Source organism: Chiloscyllium plagiosum, unplaced genomic scaffold, assembly GCF_037043375.1.
Source record: "Chiloscyllium plagiosum isolate Xiang-an unplaced genomic scaffold, Cpla_swu_hap1 HiC_scaffold_20, whole genome shotgun sequence".
Classification (NCBI taxonomy): Eukaryota; Metazoa; Chordata; class Chondrichthyes; order Orectolobiformes; family Hemiscylliidae; genus Chiloscyllium; species Chiloscyllium plagiosum.
In genome coordinates this window covers 501,895-519,651 of record NW_028270158.1, presented here as the reverse complement: position 1 = coordinate 519,651, position 17,757 = coordinate 501,895, and the positions used below count along the sequence as shown (strand labels likewise).

General features: G+C 41.3%; 1 protein-coding gene across 1 annotated transcript in view; it reads right to left on the bottom strand.

Annotated features, from left to right (window-relative positions):
- Positions 1-10,894: 10,894 nt before the first annotated feature.
- Positions 10,895-17,757, bottom strand: part of gpr139 (G protein-coupled receptor 139) — an 87,317-nt gene continuing 80,454 nt past the window's right edge. The window contains exon 3 of the mRNA XM_043712185.2: positions 10,895-16,260. Coding sequence (XP_043568120.1) covers positions 15,326-16,260 — 935 coding nt within the window. The 3' untranslated portion in view covers positions 10,895-15,325. The remainder of the gene's footprint in view (positions 16,261-17,757) is intronic.

Here is a 17,757-nt window from a genome sequence, read left to right as displayed (position 1 = left end):
TGGAGGGGTTCCTTCTGCAAGGCCTAGCTAGCTCCTGCTACCATCCCAAACTTACCTCATTAACTCCTGCCCTACCCCTATGGTGCCCCCTCATCTGAATCTACCACTTGCTGTATCCAGCAAGCCATGCCATCGCTGGGATCTCCTAGACTGGACAAACATTGCTCGTGGCCCTGGACAACACTGTTAGTTTGGAGCTGCTCTGCTAGATACCTGACCCTGGCTCTGGGAATGGTATGGATATGGTGCTCTGCAGCCAGTGACCTGCTGGGCGGGGGTGTGAACTGGGTGGGATGCCCACTACCCACCAGGACCAGCACCAGCCCATGCCCAGCCTAATCCAGGGTGCCCTTAGTCTGCTCTGGGACTCACCTCCAGCCTGTACCTAACTCCGACCCCCATCCCCAAGGCACTAAGCTCTGCCATAGCCATCAGTCCGCCACCATCACTCCAGCTTCACTCAGTGATGAAGGTCAGAAGGTGAAAGAAAAGAGAAAGAAGAAGATGGAAAAGGAGAGAGAGAGTGAAGGATACAGCTGGTCTGGAGCATTTGGACTCAGGAGCCCCAGCACTCCCTACCATGCCATGGCTGCCATCTTGGAGAGTGTGGATTACAAGTGGCTTTGTTGAAAGTAGCCCATGTGATGGTAGGGCCTGTGGTTTGGGGATGGGTAAAGGACATGGAAGGAGGTGTTCAAAAGGTGGTATTAAACTGATTGAACTCAGCATTAATTTGATTTGGTTTATTATTGTCACAATTACCGAGGGACAGTGAAATGTTTTGTTTTGTGTGCAGTACAGGCAAACCATACCATACAAAGTGCATCGGGGTAATAGAACGGAGCGAGGAATACAATGTTCCAGCTGTGGAGAAGGTGCACAGAGAGCGAGATCAACATTAAGTTTGAAATTTGAAAGGTCCATTCAGGAGTCTAATAACAGCAGGAAGAAGCTGTTCTTGAACCTGTTGGTACATGTGTTTTAGCTTTTGTATCTTCTGCCCAATGGAAGAGGTTGGAAGAGATTATAACTGGGATTGGAGGGGTCTTTGATAATGTTGGCTGCCTTTCTGAGGCAGTGAGAAGTGTAGATGGAGTCAGTGAATGGAAGGTTGGCTTGTGTGATGGACTGGGCTGTGTTCAGAACTCTCTGTAGTTTCTTACAGTCCTAGGCAGAGCAGTTGCCGTACCAGGCCATGATGCACCTGGATAAAATGTTTTTTATGATGCATCTATAAAAGTTAGTAAGAGTCCTTATGGACATTTCTTCCTCAGGAGGCTAGGGTAAAGGTATTATTGTGTATTAAGTCCTGAAGGCTACAGGGTCTCTAAGTGGAAAATGAGACATTGTTCTTTCAGTTTGTGCTGAGCTTTGCTGGAGCACTGCAGCAAGCCTGAGACAGGGAACAGGGCAGTGTGTTAAAGTGGCAGGCAACAGGAAGCTCAGGGTCTTTTTTACAGATGGGACATAGGTATTCCACAAAGCAGTCACCCAGTGTGTGTGTTGGTGAACCTGCTTTGGGTTCCATGTTGGGAATTCCTGATTCCAAGTTTCCCCACAGCAAGAAGTAGGATAGGAAGCTGCGTATTAGTGAGGTGAGAGCTGCAGTTAATAAAATCATCAACAAGTGACAACGCCCCTCGCGGGTAATTCACCATTTCCCAGTGAATCTTGTCTCAACATTTGGAACTCAATGGAAAATACAGTGAATTGTTCCTGATGTTAAATCACTCATCTCTCCCACAATTCCCCCAGACTTCTTACCAGAGTATCAGATTCCTCACATTGAGGAGATGGTGCTCAAAAGATGAAGTATAATTTGAAATTAGGAGTCGAATTATTAACATTTACCACTGGGACCCAATCCCTCTTCACTTCTCGCATGAGAATTAAGCCATTAGTTTAATATTACACAGCTGGCTCTTTAATGCATAGTTCAATGGAACACAGCACTCCTCTGAACCAAGTCGTCCTTACCCATTTATCCTCTATTTTGGCTGAGAGTTTGCAGACCCGCACATTTGTTTTCAAAGGCTTGCCAGCTGTCCAATGTTTCTCTTAATGAGATTATGTCGACGAGGAAGATTTCTAAGTATTGTCCTGGCACCAAGGTGTCTTGCAGAGATGCTTCATGTCACTGTAACAGCAGCTTGGTCACGTAGCTTGTGCATTAAATTGGTATTTTGTTAGACTTGCATGATAATTTAAGCTGATTGTTACTGTAATTAATTGTGACTGAATATTTTCCAGGTGAATTAGATTAGAAGGAGCTGCTCAATCAAAGCCAGTTATTGTTACAGGACAATGTCATTTCAATTCTTGAGGGTGATAAATGATGAATTTTATCCTGTGGCCCAGTTTGTTCACATTTTGTAAGAATGACCATACAATAAATATTGAAGTGTAGCAGTGTCCTGTAAGTGGATCAGAGATACACCATGATGATGATGGCAAGGTCCTTGTGTGAGGTCAGTGCTCAACCATTTTACAGGCGGATTGTTGCAGGGAGATTGTTACAGAAATGATATTATGGAGAGAGTTACAGGAACATGAATGTTACAATAACACTATTACAAAAGCACTGTTATGGGCAGACTGTTACTGAAATGCTGAGTGGTCCTGGCAGAACCCAGACTGGGCGTCACTGCGCAGGTGCTGCTTGATAGCACTTTTAATGACATCCTCCATTACCTTACTGATGTTCAAGAGTAGACTGATTGGGCGGTAATTGATTGGGTTGGATTTGTCCTGCTTTTTGTGGACCGGACATCCCTGGGCAATTTTCCACATTGTCAGGTAGATGCCACTGTTTAACTGTTCTGGAACAGCTTGGCTAGGGGAGTGGCAAGTTCTGGAGCACAAGTCTTCAGTACCATTGCCAGGATGTTGTCAGGGCCCATAGACTTTGCGGTATCCAGTGTCTCCAACCGTTTCTTGATATCACATGGAGTGAATAAAATTGGCTGAAGACTGGTCTCTGTAATACTGGGGGGACCACTGGGGGAGGTGGAGATGGATCATCCACTCAGCACTTCTGGCTGAAGATTGCTGCGAATGCTTCAGCCTTATCATTTACACTGATGTGCTGGGATCCTCCATCATTCGGGATGGGGATATTTGTGGAGCCTCCTCCTCCAGTGAGTTGTTTGATTGACCACCACCATTCACGACTGGATGTGGCAGGACTGTAGAGCTTAGACCTGATCCATTGGTTGTGTGATCGCTTAGCTTTGTCTATCTTGCTGTTTATGCCATTTGGCATGCAAGTAGCCCTGTTTAGTAGTTCACCAGGTTGACACCTCATTTTTAGTTATGCCTGATGCTGCTCCTGGCATGCCCTCCTGCACTCTCCATTGAACCAATGTTGATGCCCTGGCTTAATGTTAATGGTTAAGTGGGGGATTTGTCAGGCTGTGAGGTTGCAGATTGTGCTGGAGTACAGTTCTGCTGTGAATGGCCCACAGCACCTCATGGATGACCAGTCTGGAGTTGCTAGATTTGTTTGAAGTCTGTCCCATTTAGCACCGTGATAGTGCCACACAACATGATGGAGGGTATTCTCAATGTGAGGGTGGGCCTTTGTCTCCACAAGGACTGTGTGGTGGTCATTCTTACTTATACTGTCATGTACAGATGCATCGACAGCTAGCAGATTAGTGAGGATGCGGTCTGGTATGTTTTTCCCTCTTGTTGGTTTCCTCACCATCTGCTGCAGACCCAGCAGCTATGTCCTTTAGGACCCGAACAGCTCGATCAGTAATGATGCTGCTCAGCCCCCTCTTGGTGTTGGATATTGAAATCCCCCACCCAGAGTAAGTTTTGTGTCCTTGCCAATAAGTGATGTTCAACATGGAGGAGTACTGGTCCCTCTGCTGAGAGAGGGCAGTATGTGGTAATCAGCAGGAGGTTTCCTTGCCCACATTTAACCTGAAGCCACGAGACTTCACGGGGTCCGGAGTTAATGTTGAGGACTCCCAGGGCAACTCCACCCCGACAGTATCCCACTGAGCCACCACCTCTGGCTGGTCTCTCCTGCCATGGGACAGAACAGGGATGGTGATGGTTGTGTCTGGGACATTGCCTGTAAGGTATGATTCCATGAGTATGACTGTGTCAGGCTGTTGCTTGACTAGTCTGTGAGACAGCTCTCCCAATGTTGGCACTAGCCCCCAGATGTTAATCAGGAGGATTTTGCAGGGTTGACAGGGCTGTTTATGCTATTGTCTTTTCCGGTGCCTACGTTGACACCAGGTGATCCATCCTGTTTCATTTCTTTGAGACTTTGCAGTGATTAGAATCATAGAGTCATAGAGGTGTACAGCATGGAAACAGACCCTTCGGTCCAACCCGTCCATGCCAGCCAGATATCCCAACCCAAACTAGTCCCACCTGCCAGCATCCGGCCCATATCTCTCCAAACCCTTCCTATTCATATACCCATCCAAATGCCTCTTAAATGTTGCAATTGTACCAGCCTCCACCACATCAGCTGAGGCAAATTTCGAACCCAGTTTCCAGAACGTTAGCTGAGTTTCTCAATTACTAGTCTAGCAATAATGTCACTAGGCCATGGCTTCTCAATGGGAGCCTGTTTCAGTAACACTGTCACAGGGAGACTGTTACGGGAACACTGTTAGAGCAGCTCTGTTACGTGGAGACTGTTACGGGAACACTGTTAGAGCAGCTCTGTTACATGGAGACTGTTATGGGAACACTGGTACATAAGCACTGTTACCAGGAGACTGTCACTAGAACATTCTTACAGGAAGAATGTTACAGAAACACAAGGCAGATACTCAAACATGCTTGAGTGCCATGGTCTTGTTCATGGCAGAATCAGAGGAGAAATCTCAATAGTAGGGGTATCTTGCTCCATTTTTGATGCTTTTCACAAACGGTGTGGAGAGTTTCTTGTTGGGTAGTTACAAGCTGCCAATTAAGGGAGATTGTTGCTTATCAAACATCTTGTTGATGGCCCTAATTGTCTCATTAATGTTCATCTTTCAACCTGACAAGTCTTGGCAAACAAACTAAACAGATTCAAAGAGAGTTCCAATGGACATTACAATGAGAGCTTTCCTGACATGCACTAAAACAGGGAGCAGTCTGAAAGCATCATTAATTCAAATTGATCAAAATAATTTAGAAAATAATTTTTTCTAAGTAGCATGATCCTGTGTTAAAAAATGACTTTTTAAAGTGCTCTAAAAAAGATCATTTTTGTTGTGGAAAAGTATTGGCTGCATTTTGGAAACATCCCGTTTAGACTCAGGATTTGGAATGAATTTCTGAAATTGGGATTGAGAAAATAACTTGATACGGGTTGTTAGTTTAAATACGCAATGGGAAATTTAATTGCAGTTTAAAGAGACAAATGAATTTCACCTTTTAAAATTTAACTTTAAAACAAGAGCCAGTGGAAAGAGCCTAAGTGCTTTTAATTTGTATCAAAAAAAGGGGAAGAAAATAATTAGCCACACAGGAAGTCTATCAATTCAACACTGTTGGGGCTGTAGATGAAAGAAACTTTCAAGTCTGTTTGAAATTGCAAGAATTTTAAAAGAAAGAAACATTAAACATCATCAAGCAATTTACTTTTGAGAAACTTGTGTGTTTTTTTTCAAAAGAACAAACAAGCAGAACTTCGTAATGCTTGAAACCTCACAGTGATGTTTGATCTCTGTTTTAATGATGTAACAAAAATATCTTCCCTTAAGCAAATGGTCAATAAGGTTTCTCCAGAGTTCCTGAATCAGACAGTGTGATCATTAATGTGATGGTCCATTCGCTGGGGAAAAAGTGACACAGCATCAAATGGGAATGGGAGTGCCTCGGGTGTCATTACCTTGAATGCATCAATGAACAATAAACGTAGATTAAATTAGTTATTGACCGCTTTCTCTTGGAGATATTGTAAATAGCTGGGGTCCAAGGACCCACTAGTTACATCTTGTCATTCAGAAAAACACCCATTTAGCCTGACTCTCTGTCTTCTGTCCAGCAGCCAGCCACCTATCCAAGCTAAAAAATTACCCCTAATCCCATATGATACCCTCCATTTTTTTAAAAAAAGGAGGTAGAGACAAAACAGAGAATTATATTCCTGTCAGCTTGACTTCAGCAATGGAAAAAATGCTAGCATTCATTATAAAAGCTGAACACTTGGAAAACAATGGGACAAAAATCAATATGGTGGCTCAGTGGTTAGCACTGCTATCTCACAGCACCAGAGACCTGGGTTCAATTCCAGCCTTAGGCGAATGTCTGTGTGGAGTTTGCACATTCTCCCTGTGTCTGTGTGGGTTTCCTCCCACTGTCTAAAGATGTGCAGATTAGGTGAATTGGCTATGATAAATTGCCCATAGTGTTCAGGGATGTGCAGTTTAGATTAAATTAAATTCCCTACAATGTGGAAACAGCCCATTTGGTCCAATAAGTCCACACCGACCCTCCAAAGGGTAACCCACCCAGACCCATTTCCCTCTGACTAATGTACCTAACGCTGTGCTGCCCTGGTTTAGGTGCATTAGTCAGGAATAAATATAGGATAATAGGGTAGGGAAATGGGTCTGGGTGGGTTATCCTTCAGAGGGTCAGCATGGACTTGTTGAGCTGAAAGGCCTGTTTTCACTGCAGGGATTATATGGAAAGGGAAATCCTGTTTGACCAAACTACTGGAAAGTCCTGAGGAGGTAACTAATTGAGTTGATAAGGGGGAAACCAATGAATATTTGGACTTTCAGATAAGGTCCCACATAATGGATTGGGTGTAATGTACTGACATAAGTAGGAATTGTTTGGCAGATAGGAACCAAATGGAATAGAGAATAAATGGGTTTTTTTCTGAGTGGCAAGCAGTGACTGATAAAGTAGGAATCAGTGCTTGGGTTCAGCTATTCACAATGTATATTAATTATTTTGATGAAGGAACTAAATGTAATATTTCCAAATTCATAGATTGTGTGAATCTGGAGGGAGAGGGGTGTTGAACTGAGGAGAATGCAGAAACGCTTCAGTTTTTGAAATCTGCCTCTAATGGCTGTATATCCTTTCTTCAATATAGGGACCAACACTCTGCACAGTTCTCCAGCTTCCCCAACACCCAGGTGTACAGTTGTGACAAGTCTTCCCTATTTTGAAACCCCATCCCCCAACAATAAAGAATACATTTCATTTGCCTCCTAAATTACTTGCCGCACCTGCATGTTAATGTTTAATATATCATTCGCAAGAACACCCAGATCCTGTTGCTCTGTTAGATTTTTAGTGTCTTTCCATTTAAATAACACTCTGCCTTTCAAATCTTCCTACCAAAATGCATGACCTCACATGTTTTTACATGATATTCCAGATACCAAACCTTTGCCCATCCACTCAACCAATATTCCCTTGCAGATTCCTTGTGCCTTTATCACAACAAGTTCTCCCATCTTTTGTTTTATCATCAGGAAGTCAGATTACATTACACACTGCCCCCTCCCCCCAAGTCATTAATATACATAACAAATGATTGAGGCATTGGTACTGATCCTTGTGACACTCTACTTGTTATATCTTTTTCACCTGAAAAGAATTCATTAATTCCAATTCTCTGTCTTCTGCATTTTAACCAATCCTCAGTCCATTCTCATGCATTACTCCCAATACCATGAACTCCTATTTTGTGTGATAGCCTACCTTTTGTGTTGCACCTTATCAAATATTTTCTGAAAATTCATATTCACCAGTTTTCCCTTTATCATCTCTGCTTGTTATACCCTCAAAGAATTCTGGCAAGCTTGTTAAACATGATTTCCCTTTCACAAAGCCATGTTGACTTTGTTTGATTGTGTTAAGCTTTTCTGAATGTCTTGCTATTCTTTCCTTATTAATGGACTCGAGCATTTTCCCAATGGCAGATGTTAGGCTTATTGGCCTATGTTTCCTGTTTCCCTCCTTTCTTGAACAAGAACGTCAAACAAATGATTTTTCAACCTGCTGGAATCCTGTGAGTTCAGAAATATTTTGATCATTGTCTCCAATGTACCAACTACCTACAAAGATGAAAGACCCTTTATACCCACAATATGCAGGACCAACGTAATATACAAAATCCCGTGTAACGACTACCATAAACACTACTTTGACAGACTGGCAGAAGACTAGCAATCCAGATACATGAACACCAATTAGCAGCAAAACGGCACGACCAATTCTCCTGCATCTCAGTATGCACAGACAAGCAGAGCCATCAATTTGACTAGGACAACGTAACCATCCTAGGTTACCAGAGACACATGGAAAATCCTAGAGGCCTGGTTTTCAACCTGGAATGCCATCAACAAGCATGTAGAAATAGACCCCAAATACAAATCACTGCAGAGCATAACCGGAAATGACACATCCACCTTAACAGACTGGATCATATAAATATCAAGGAGAGTAGAACAGCAACACTTCACAGAAATCGCACTGATAATGTTACCAAGCACGGTGACGAAACATCTGCATGACAACCCACCAGCTCAGTGAGCAAAACAACAACTCCATTTACTGCCCATAATGAAGGGCTTATGCTCAAAACATTAATTCTTCTGCTCCTCGGACGCTGCCTGACCAGCTGTGCTTTTCCAGCACCCCATACTTTGACTCTGACCTCCAACAAACACAACCATCTTCCTATATGCCAGGTATGATTCCAACCAGCAGAGAATTTACCCCCAATATCCATTGATTCAGTTTTGCTAGGGCTCCTTGATGCCATACTTGGTCGAATGTGGCCATGATGTCAAGGGCTATCACTCTTACCTAACCTCTGGAATATAGCTGATTTGCCCATGTTAAACCAAGGCTGCAATGAGATCAGGAGCTGAGTGGCTCTGGCAGAACCCAAGCTGGGTGTCATTGAGCAGGTGCTATTTGCTAGCACTGTTGATGACACCTTCTATCACTTAATTGTTGATCAAGAGTGATTTGATTAAAACCACCCTGACAATTGCAGTGCCTTTCTTACATACCTTTGTTCTGTCCCATTTATACTCTGCCCCGCAGTGTGACCAAAACCATTTACACCCATGACTACCTTCTCTTGCCATTTTTTTATTTCTACCCAAACTGATTGCACCTCAATCAATTCCTCACCACTGCATGGATGCCATCCTTTATTAACAAAGTTACCTCAACTCCATTCCTCTTTCCCTCTATTTTTGTAGAATTTCCAAAACCCTGAATATTGAGCTTCCAGCCTTGGTCACCCTGTAATTATTGTCAAGTTATTTTAATTTACTTCTATTTGTGCTGTGAACTCATCTTTTTTATTACAACTCATCTCTATTATTATAAATTCTGCATGCATTCACATTTTACCATGATTAATTCATCAGCTTCTAATTTCTGATGCACTCTGTGTATATGTTCTACCCTCAACGATCACACTTTGATATTTGTTTGCCTGTCACTAACGTACATTTCTGCTGTCTTGTTTCTTTTTGATATTTTGAACTTCCCTTCAATTGAACCCATTCCCCCCCCCCACCACTAATGAATTTGAAGTCTTTGCTGAAACCCTCAGTATATGATTCCTCAGGTCACTGATCCCAGCATTGTTCACATGAAGCTGGGCCCAGTGGAACAGCTCTCTCTTTCCCCAGGAGCTGCAAGCAGCCTTTGATTGGAAACCCATTTCTCCCACCCCTGTCTCTGAGTCACACATTAACATCTTCATTTTCTCTACACTAGTTTGCACACAGCTGAGGTAGTAACCCTGGGATTATTACCTTTGCTACTCTGCTCTGGGATGTGATGGAGACGATCCACTAGTGAGGATGCCAAGGAGATTTACCAGAAAGTCAAGGAGACTGGACACACTGGGGTTGTTTCCCTTATAGCTGAGGAGTCTGGGGGGGGGGGGGGGGCATGGTTGAGATTTTTACAATTATGAGGAGCATGCATACAGCAGAAAGGACAGATATTTGCCCTTGATGGAGGGATAAATAACCAAGGGACACAGATCAAAGGTAAGGACCAGAAGGTTTAGAGAAGTTGTGAGAACAAACATTTTCATCCAGACGGTAGTGGGAATCTGGAACTCACTGCCTGTAAAAGTGTTAGACACAGAAATCCTCAATGTTTAAGCAATATTTAGATGTACACTTGCAAAGCCAAAGCATACAAAGCTATAGGCCAAGTGCTGGAGAATGGCAATCAAATAGTTAGGTGATTGTTTTTGACAGTCTGAATACGATGGGCTGATGGGCCTTTTTCCGTGCTGTAGAACTCTATGACTCTATGATTGTATGAAAATGGGAGCAGGAGACTGAGTTGGATGGTCAGCCATGATCAGAATGAATTGTGGAGCAGGATCAAAGGGCTGATTGGCCTGCTGCATCTCCTATTTTCTATATTTCTATGTTTCTATCAACACTTTAACAAGAAGACATGTGAAAAGGCAGATCTGTCAAAAATGGTATATATGTGCAGGCTTATATTTTTTATTTGGAAAAAAAACGACAGTGAAGTTTTTGACATATTTTCCTTTTTGCTGCACACGTCGATCAGTCTGAAGCTACGTTCCTGATGCAATGTGAACAAGATGCAAAATCTCAGGGACACTAAACTCATAAACAAAAGCAGTAACTGCTGGAGACACACAGCAGGTCAGACAGAACATGGGACAGTTAAATGTTTCTGAGAAAGACCTTTCAGGAAAACAACAAATGTAAGAAGATCTGGTGATGATCTCATTGCTGCTGATGGGAGGCTTCTTGCAGAGTGTATAATAAATGCTACATTTATCTGCATTGCAACAGTAACATCTATTCAAATGGACTGCAGATTGCTTTAGGATGTCCTGAGGTTATGGAGGATGCTATATAAATGCAAATTCATTCATTTCATCATTTTATTTTTAGAAAAATCAATATGTATATTTTCTACATTGTAAAATACAGAAGCATTACAGTCTGTATTTAACAAAAACATTCAGACATATACAACTGTCAAATATATTGTATTTATATTTTGAATCAATTCAGTATTAAATATTTATTTTATTCTTTTCAGAAGTCTCAGGTCTTAAATAGTGTTAATGAATTTTTAATAAATACATTTTTTGTGTATTTTTCTTCATAACACAATGAAATACAGTAACTGAATTATTTAATTCAAAGTCTAGTTTCTATAAATGCCTGTTTCTAGTATATATAAGCATCAGTTTTAGAAACAAAAATGAAGGAATAGAATGGAAATAATGCTTGCCTTTATTGGTCAGTGCATTGAGTACAGGAGTTGGGAGGTCATGTTGCAGCTGTACAGGAGATTAGTTAGGCCACTTTTGGAATACTGTGTTCAATTCTGATCTCTCAGCTATAGGAAAGATGTTGTGAAACATGAAAGGGTTCAGAAAAGATTTACAAGGATGTTGCCAGGGTCGGAGAGTTTGAGCTATAGGGAGAGGCTGAACAGGTTGGGGCTGTTTTCTCTGGCGCGTCGGAGACTGAGGGGTGACCTTATAGAGGTTTATAAAATCATGAGGGGCATGGGTAGGGTAAATGGATAAGAACTTTTCTCTGGGGTGGGGGAATCCAAAACTAAAAGGCATAGGTTTAGGGTGAGAACGGATAGATTTAAAGGGGACCTAAGAGGCAACGTTTTCACACAGAGGGTGGTGCGTGTATGGAATGAGCTCCCAGAGGAAGTGGTGGAGGCTGGTACAATTGCAATGTTTAAAACATATGAACATATGAATAGGAAGGGTCCAGAGGCATATGGGCGAAGTGCTGGCAAATGGGACTAGATTAATTGAGGATATTCTGGTCGGCATGGACGAGTTGGACCAAAGAGTCTGTTTCTGTGCTGTACATCCCTGTGACTCTACGATATTTCTGAGTGCCTTTACCTCTCACATGGAGGATAACGTAATTGACAGGTGTAGTTTGGGAAGGATTTGTGGTGAATCAGCAGCTGATTATTCACTGGGCAAACTTTTATTTTCCATTGGCTCAGAAAATATTGCCATTGTCTTCAATTTAAAGCTAAATAAATGTGAAAGTGAGACTAGGCAATATATTTCAAACAGAGTTTGAGTTCTAAATCTGTGAACTTCAATGGAAAGGAGACAGGACTTTGTGAGAGATGAACTGCAGATTCATCATGAGAAGATAAAGAAGAGAGGCTGAGAAGGCTGGCAGTACTCTAGGTAGAGAAGTCTCCAGGCCTAGATGGGATGCAACTTAGATTGCTGAGAGAGGTAATGGAGCAAATGGTGGAGCCATTGACAGAAATTCTCCAGGCATCTCTGAAGTAATCCCAGGGGACTGGAGGTTTGCAAATGTGATATTGTTGTTTAAGGGGCTAAGGATAACCCAAGAATCTAGACTTGTCAGATTGGCATCAATAGTGGGAAAAACAGTGGAGGCTATAATATAGACAAAGTAAATATAAGCTGAGAAAAAAATAGGTTAATACTTGGCAGTCACCATGGCTTTGTCAAGGGTAGGTCACGTCTGACTAATTTACTTCAGTTCTTTCATGAAGTGACATGGGCAATGGATGAGGGTAGGGCTCTAGATGTTGTATATTTGGATTTTCAGAACATATTTTATACAGTGCCACATGGCAGGTTGATTAACAAATGAGAAATATTCAGGATTGTTGGATCCTTGGCAGCTTGGATTAGACGTTAGCTAAAAGAATGAGAGAGTAGGTATAGATGGGCATTTCTCAGATTGGAGACAAGTTGAAAGTAGTGTTCCCCAGTGATCAGTGTTGGGACCCTTGCTTTTTCTGATTTATAAAAATGATTTGAAGATGGGTGTTGAGGACAAAATATCTAAATTTGCAGGGGATACTAAGCTAGGGAAAATGATGAATGATGATGATGATGCTGAGTGATTTCAAAGGGACATTGATGAGTTGTCCAATGGGCAGAGAAATGTGAGGGAATGCTTTTGATAGCAGAAACACAGAGACACAATGGTACAACTCTGAGGGGAGTACAGGAGCAGAGGGATCTCGGGGTTCACTTGAAGGTGACCAGGCAAGTTGAAACAGTTAGGCGAAAGTGAGGACTGCAGATGCTGGAAATTAGAATCAAGAGTGTGGTACTGGAAAAGCACAGCAGGTCAGGCAGCATCCGAGAAGCAGGAAAATCAATGTTTTGGGCAAAAGCCCTTCATCAGGAATTGAAGTTGAAACAGTTGTTAAGAAGGTTAATAGAATCCTTGGGTTTACAAACAGAGGCATAGAGCAAAAAGACAAGGAAGTGATACTACACCTCTACAAATCATTGTTCAGACCACGTTTGGAGAATTGTGTTCAGTTCGGGTCTCCTTATTAAAGGAAGGATGTTAAAGCCCTGGAGAGAGTGCGAAGAAGATTTATTAGAATTATACCAGGAATGAGGGATTTTAGATACAAGGAAAGATGAGAGAGACTGGGATTAGTGTCCTTTGAGAAAAGAAGATTAAGAGGTGACCTTACTGAGATGTTCATAATTATGAACAATTTTAACAGGGTAAAGAAAGAGATTCTGTTTCCAAAAGTTAGTATGTCAGTAACTAGGAGTCACAAATTCAAGATTGTCAGCAAGAGAGCTAGGAGTGAGCTGAGGAGAAACATCTTTACTCAGAGAGTTGTTAGGATTTGGAATGTGCTGCCTGGGAGTGTGGGGGAGGCAGATTCCATCGGATGTTTCAGAAGAGAGCTGGAGATATATTTGAAAGGGGTGAATTTAGAGGGCTACAGAGATAGGGTTGGGGAGTAGGACTAGCTGTGTAACTCTTTCTGGAGCCTGTAAAGATACAGTGAGTTGAAATGTAAATTTCTATGATCCTATGAGACCACTTGGCATTGTTGGCATAGACCAAAGTAACCCTGATGATTTGAAGGCAGTAAGAAACATTTAATCTAATATTAGCCCATGAGTGAAAATTTAACAATTCCTTGATATACAAAATCTGTCAGCTAGCATTTTTAAAACTTTATTGTGCAAAGTATTAGAAGCATGAATAATATTATTTAACAATCACAGTGCATTCACAATACAACCATTACTTACTTTGTAACAAACAAGTTTCTTTAAAATTCTAATTCTATCAGCTGGCTGTTTCAAATGAGGAATAACAGAATATGAACCTAATGTCAGCTATAGTCGTGAAAAACAAACTTCTCCTGCACGATTTCAACTTTAGAAAACTGTGATTACTGAACAGACATATAAATGAGGAGAGATAAACCTGTTGGAGCATGGGCTGGAACTACTGTGAAATTCTTTTGTTGTCGACTTTAAAAAATGTGTTGTACTATCATTCTTAACAATGTTGTTAGTAGCACACAATTACACAGCAGACATCTGAAGTGCCATTCATAGAACAAACATGTTTCAAGACCTCCAAAAGTAATTTGAGTTTGTGGGCAAATTGTTTCTTAGTGGTTGCTTTGCAAAGTTCAATAAGTTCATATATTCAGGAACCCCGAACATTAGCAATCTCTTTGTTTCTAGTAATAAGGTCCATACAATTATTGCATACATTCTGTGGAACTGACGATGTTTCTCTTGGCGAAACAAAGATTTCATAACTTATAGCAATGTGCACAATGAAGAGCTTGTGGACTGTATCTTTTAATTAGCTTTACCTTTTGGAACAGAAACAATAATACATTCCATTTATGGCCACTCATTTTATAATTATAAACCTTTAAATGGAAATTCAAATTCTAATTCCTCTGAATTTGTGGGAAAAATGTTTTTCAAAATTCTGATTATAACATACCAAGCAACAAAGAGGTTAAATGTATTCCAATGTTTCACCTGAATATATCTTTAAATGATTCACAATCAGGATAAATTAAATAGACCCATGTATCATTGCAGAAAACACTCACCTATATATTTGTAGCACAGAATCCTACTGAATTAGATACTAAAATGCAAATATTGTTCTTCCACTCAACAGAATTTATATTAGAAAATTCTTCAGGACTCTTAAGGAATATTATTGATTAGAGAATCAATCTAATTGATTGACTAGATCAATTAGTATACAATGTTTTGGTATAAGTGATTGTAAATCAAGCACTGCAATTTTTTTTGCAATTTGTCATCCTTGTGGGTGAGTTTTCACCACCCCATCCACATATCAGGCTTTGTTCCATTTTACATTGAAAGATCCCACTGAAACTTGCACATCACTGTCAATCTGCTAAGTACCATCTGACTGGTGAGTAACATCACCATAAATTGATGGACAAAGTAGGCATTAACTAATATACAATTGTTTGAACATTAACAGATCAGACATTGTGACCTTCAAATAATGTTTCCCCACTTAGGTAATAGATTTCCAGTTCATGGCGATATCTTTAGTGGTTTGCCATCCTTATCATATTGATACACAAGCATCTTGATGCAATGGGAATTGGCTGGAGAGATCCATGGGCTGCTGGTGATGGAAAAGTTATGGTTTGTATAAAAGTGCACTGGCTGTTTCTGACACTTAATGAAAGCCTTCAATGTCCCAGCTGCCATAGTACGGAACCGTTTACTGATAAAGCAATAAAGGAAGAAGTTAATGGCAGTGTTGAGTAAAGCAAGCATATTAGCGATGTCTGACACTAGGTGCACTAACCAGCCATTATTTATTGGTGAAACATAGACATAATAGAGGATCATCACCATTCTTGGTGCCCAGAGTATTGCAAATATGGTGGTAATTGTGAGCAAAATAGCTGTTGTCTTCCCTGTAGAGTAGCCCCTCATGCGAAAATGACTTTTCCTCTTAAGTTTGTGAATAATAATTGAATTCAGAACAAAGAAAATGGAACATGGCACCAAGTATACAGTAAAACAGTGGACCCAGATCAGGATCTGATGCATGGAAGTACTTGTATAACTTTCACTCCAGATGTTGGGCCACCAGTAATATGGTACACTGGTCAAGAAGCAAATGATGTACACACTCAATATCACCTTCCGAGTACGTGCAGGATATGACACAGTATGGTACTTCAGTGGGTGACATACAGCAATGTATCTATCAATGGTCAAAGGGACAGTTATCCAAATCGATGTGTGATTGGAAGAGAATTCTAGGACTCCAATTATTTTGTCCAGTATGTGAGGGAGCTGACGACCCAGCATGAAGTCTTCGAGCAGAAAATCGAGAAAAACAATGAAGAAAAGGACAAGTATATCAGCAGCAGCTAGTGCCAGGAGATAATTGTAGGAGGACTTCTGTCTCCGAGCCACCAATCGCGAGAGGATGATTACGGTCAGGATGTTAGCTAGGAAACAAAGAAAAATTAATTCAGGCAGTCATGAAATTTTCTTGTGCATTTGGTCACTACATTTAGCTAAACTAAATCAAAGTAATCTCTCATTTGTTTCAGGCAAAACACTCCTACTTTCATTCAAATTATTCCTTCACATAAATTTTAATTTTGTGCTACTACATTTGAAAATAATATCAATTTTGATCGTGAGTTTTGAGAAGATTTGTAGCTTAGGTTGAGGTTCTGGATATAGATTTGCTCGCTGAACTGGAAGGTTCATTTTTAGACGTTTCGTCACCATACTAGGTAACATCTTCAGTAAGTGATGGAAATGTGTTGCTGGAAAAGCGCAGCAGGTCAGCAGGTCAGGCAGCATCTAGGGAACAGGGGAATCGACGTTTCGGGCATTAGCTGAAGAAGGGCTAATGCCCGAAACGTCGATTCTCCTGTTCCCTAGATGCTGCCTGACCTGCTGCGCTTTTCCAGCAACACATTTCCATCTCTGATCTCCAGCATCTGCAGACCTCATTTTATCTTCAGTAAGTGTCCAGACGAAGTCTTTGTCCAGAGGCTCACTGAAGATGTTACCTATTATGGTGATGAAACTTCTGAAAATGAACTTTGCAGCTCAGCGAGCAAACCTACATCCATCAGTTTTGATCTTTTCCTTGACAGGTGATATATTTGGAAAGGTCTAATAAGGGAGGGACATTCACAATGAATGTCTGAGTTGTAAGTCCCTAGGGAGTACAAAGGAACAAAAGGACCTCAATATACAAATCCATAGAGCCCTGAAGGTGTCAGCTACATGCTGATAGGATGGTGAAGGTAGTAAATGAGATGCTTGCTTTTATTAGCCAAGGCATGGAATATAGGAGCAAGGAAGTCTTATTACAACTTTATAAAACATTGGTTAGGCTATATTTGAAATGCTGCTTGCAGTTCTGGTCGCCACACTATCGGAAGGATGAGATTGCACAGGGAAGGGTGCAAAGGAAATTCACCGGGATGTTGCCTTGGATGGAAATCTCCATTATGAAGAGAGACTGGATAGGCTGGGTTTGTTTTTCCTGGAGCAGAGGAGGCTGAGGGGGATCTGATTGAGGGATACAAGGTTATGAGATGCGTAGTCAGTGCAGATCTTGAGTATTTCTCCCTTACGGCAAACATGTCTAAGACCAGAGGATACAAATTTAAGGTGAGGAGTAAGTGGTTTTGAGGAGTTCTGAGAAAACATTTTCTCACCCTGAGGGTGGCAGAAATACGGAAGATGCTGCCTGAAAGGGTGGTGGAGGTAGGTACTCTCACAACATTTATGATGTATCTGGATGAGCACTTAAAATGCCAGGGCATAATAGTCTATGGACCAAGTATAGATAAATGGGATTAGAGTGGTTTGGTGTTTGTTGGTCAACGTAGACATGGCGAGCTGAAACGTCTGTTTCTATGCTGTATGGTTGTACAAATAAACTGTGATCCATTATTGCTGTCTTTGATATCTGCCCCAGA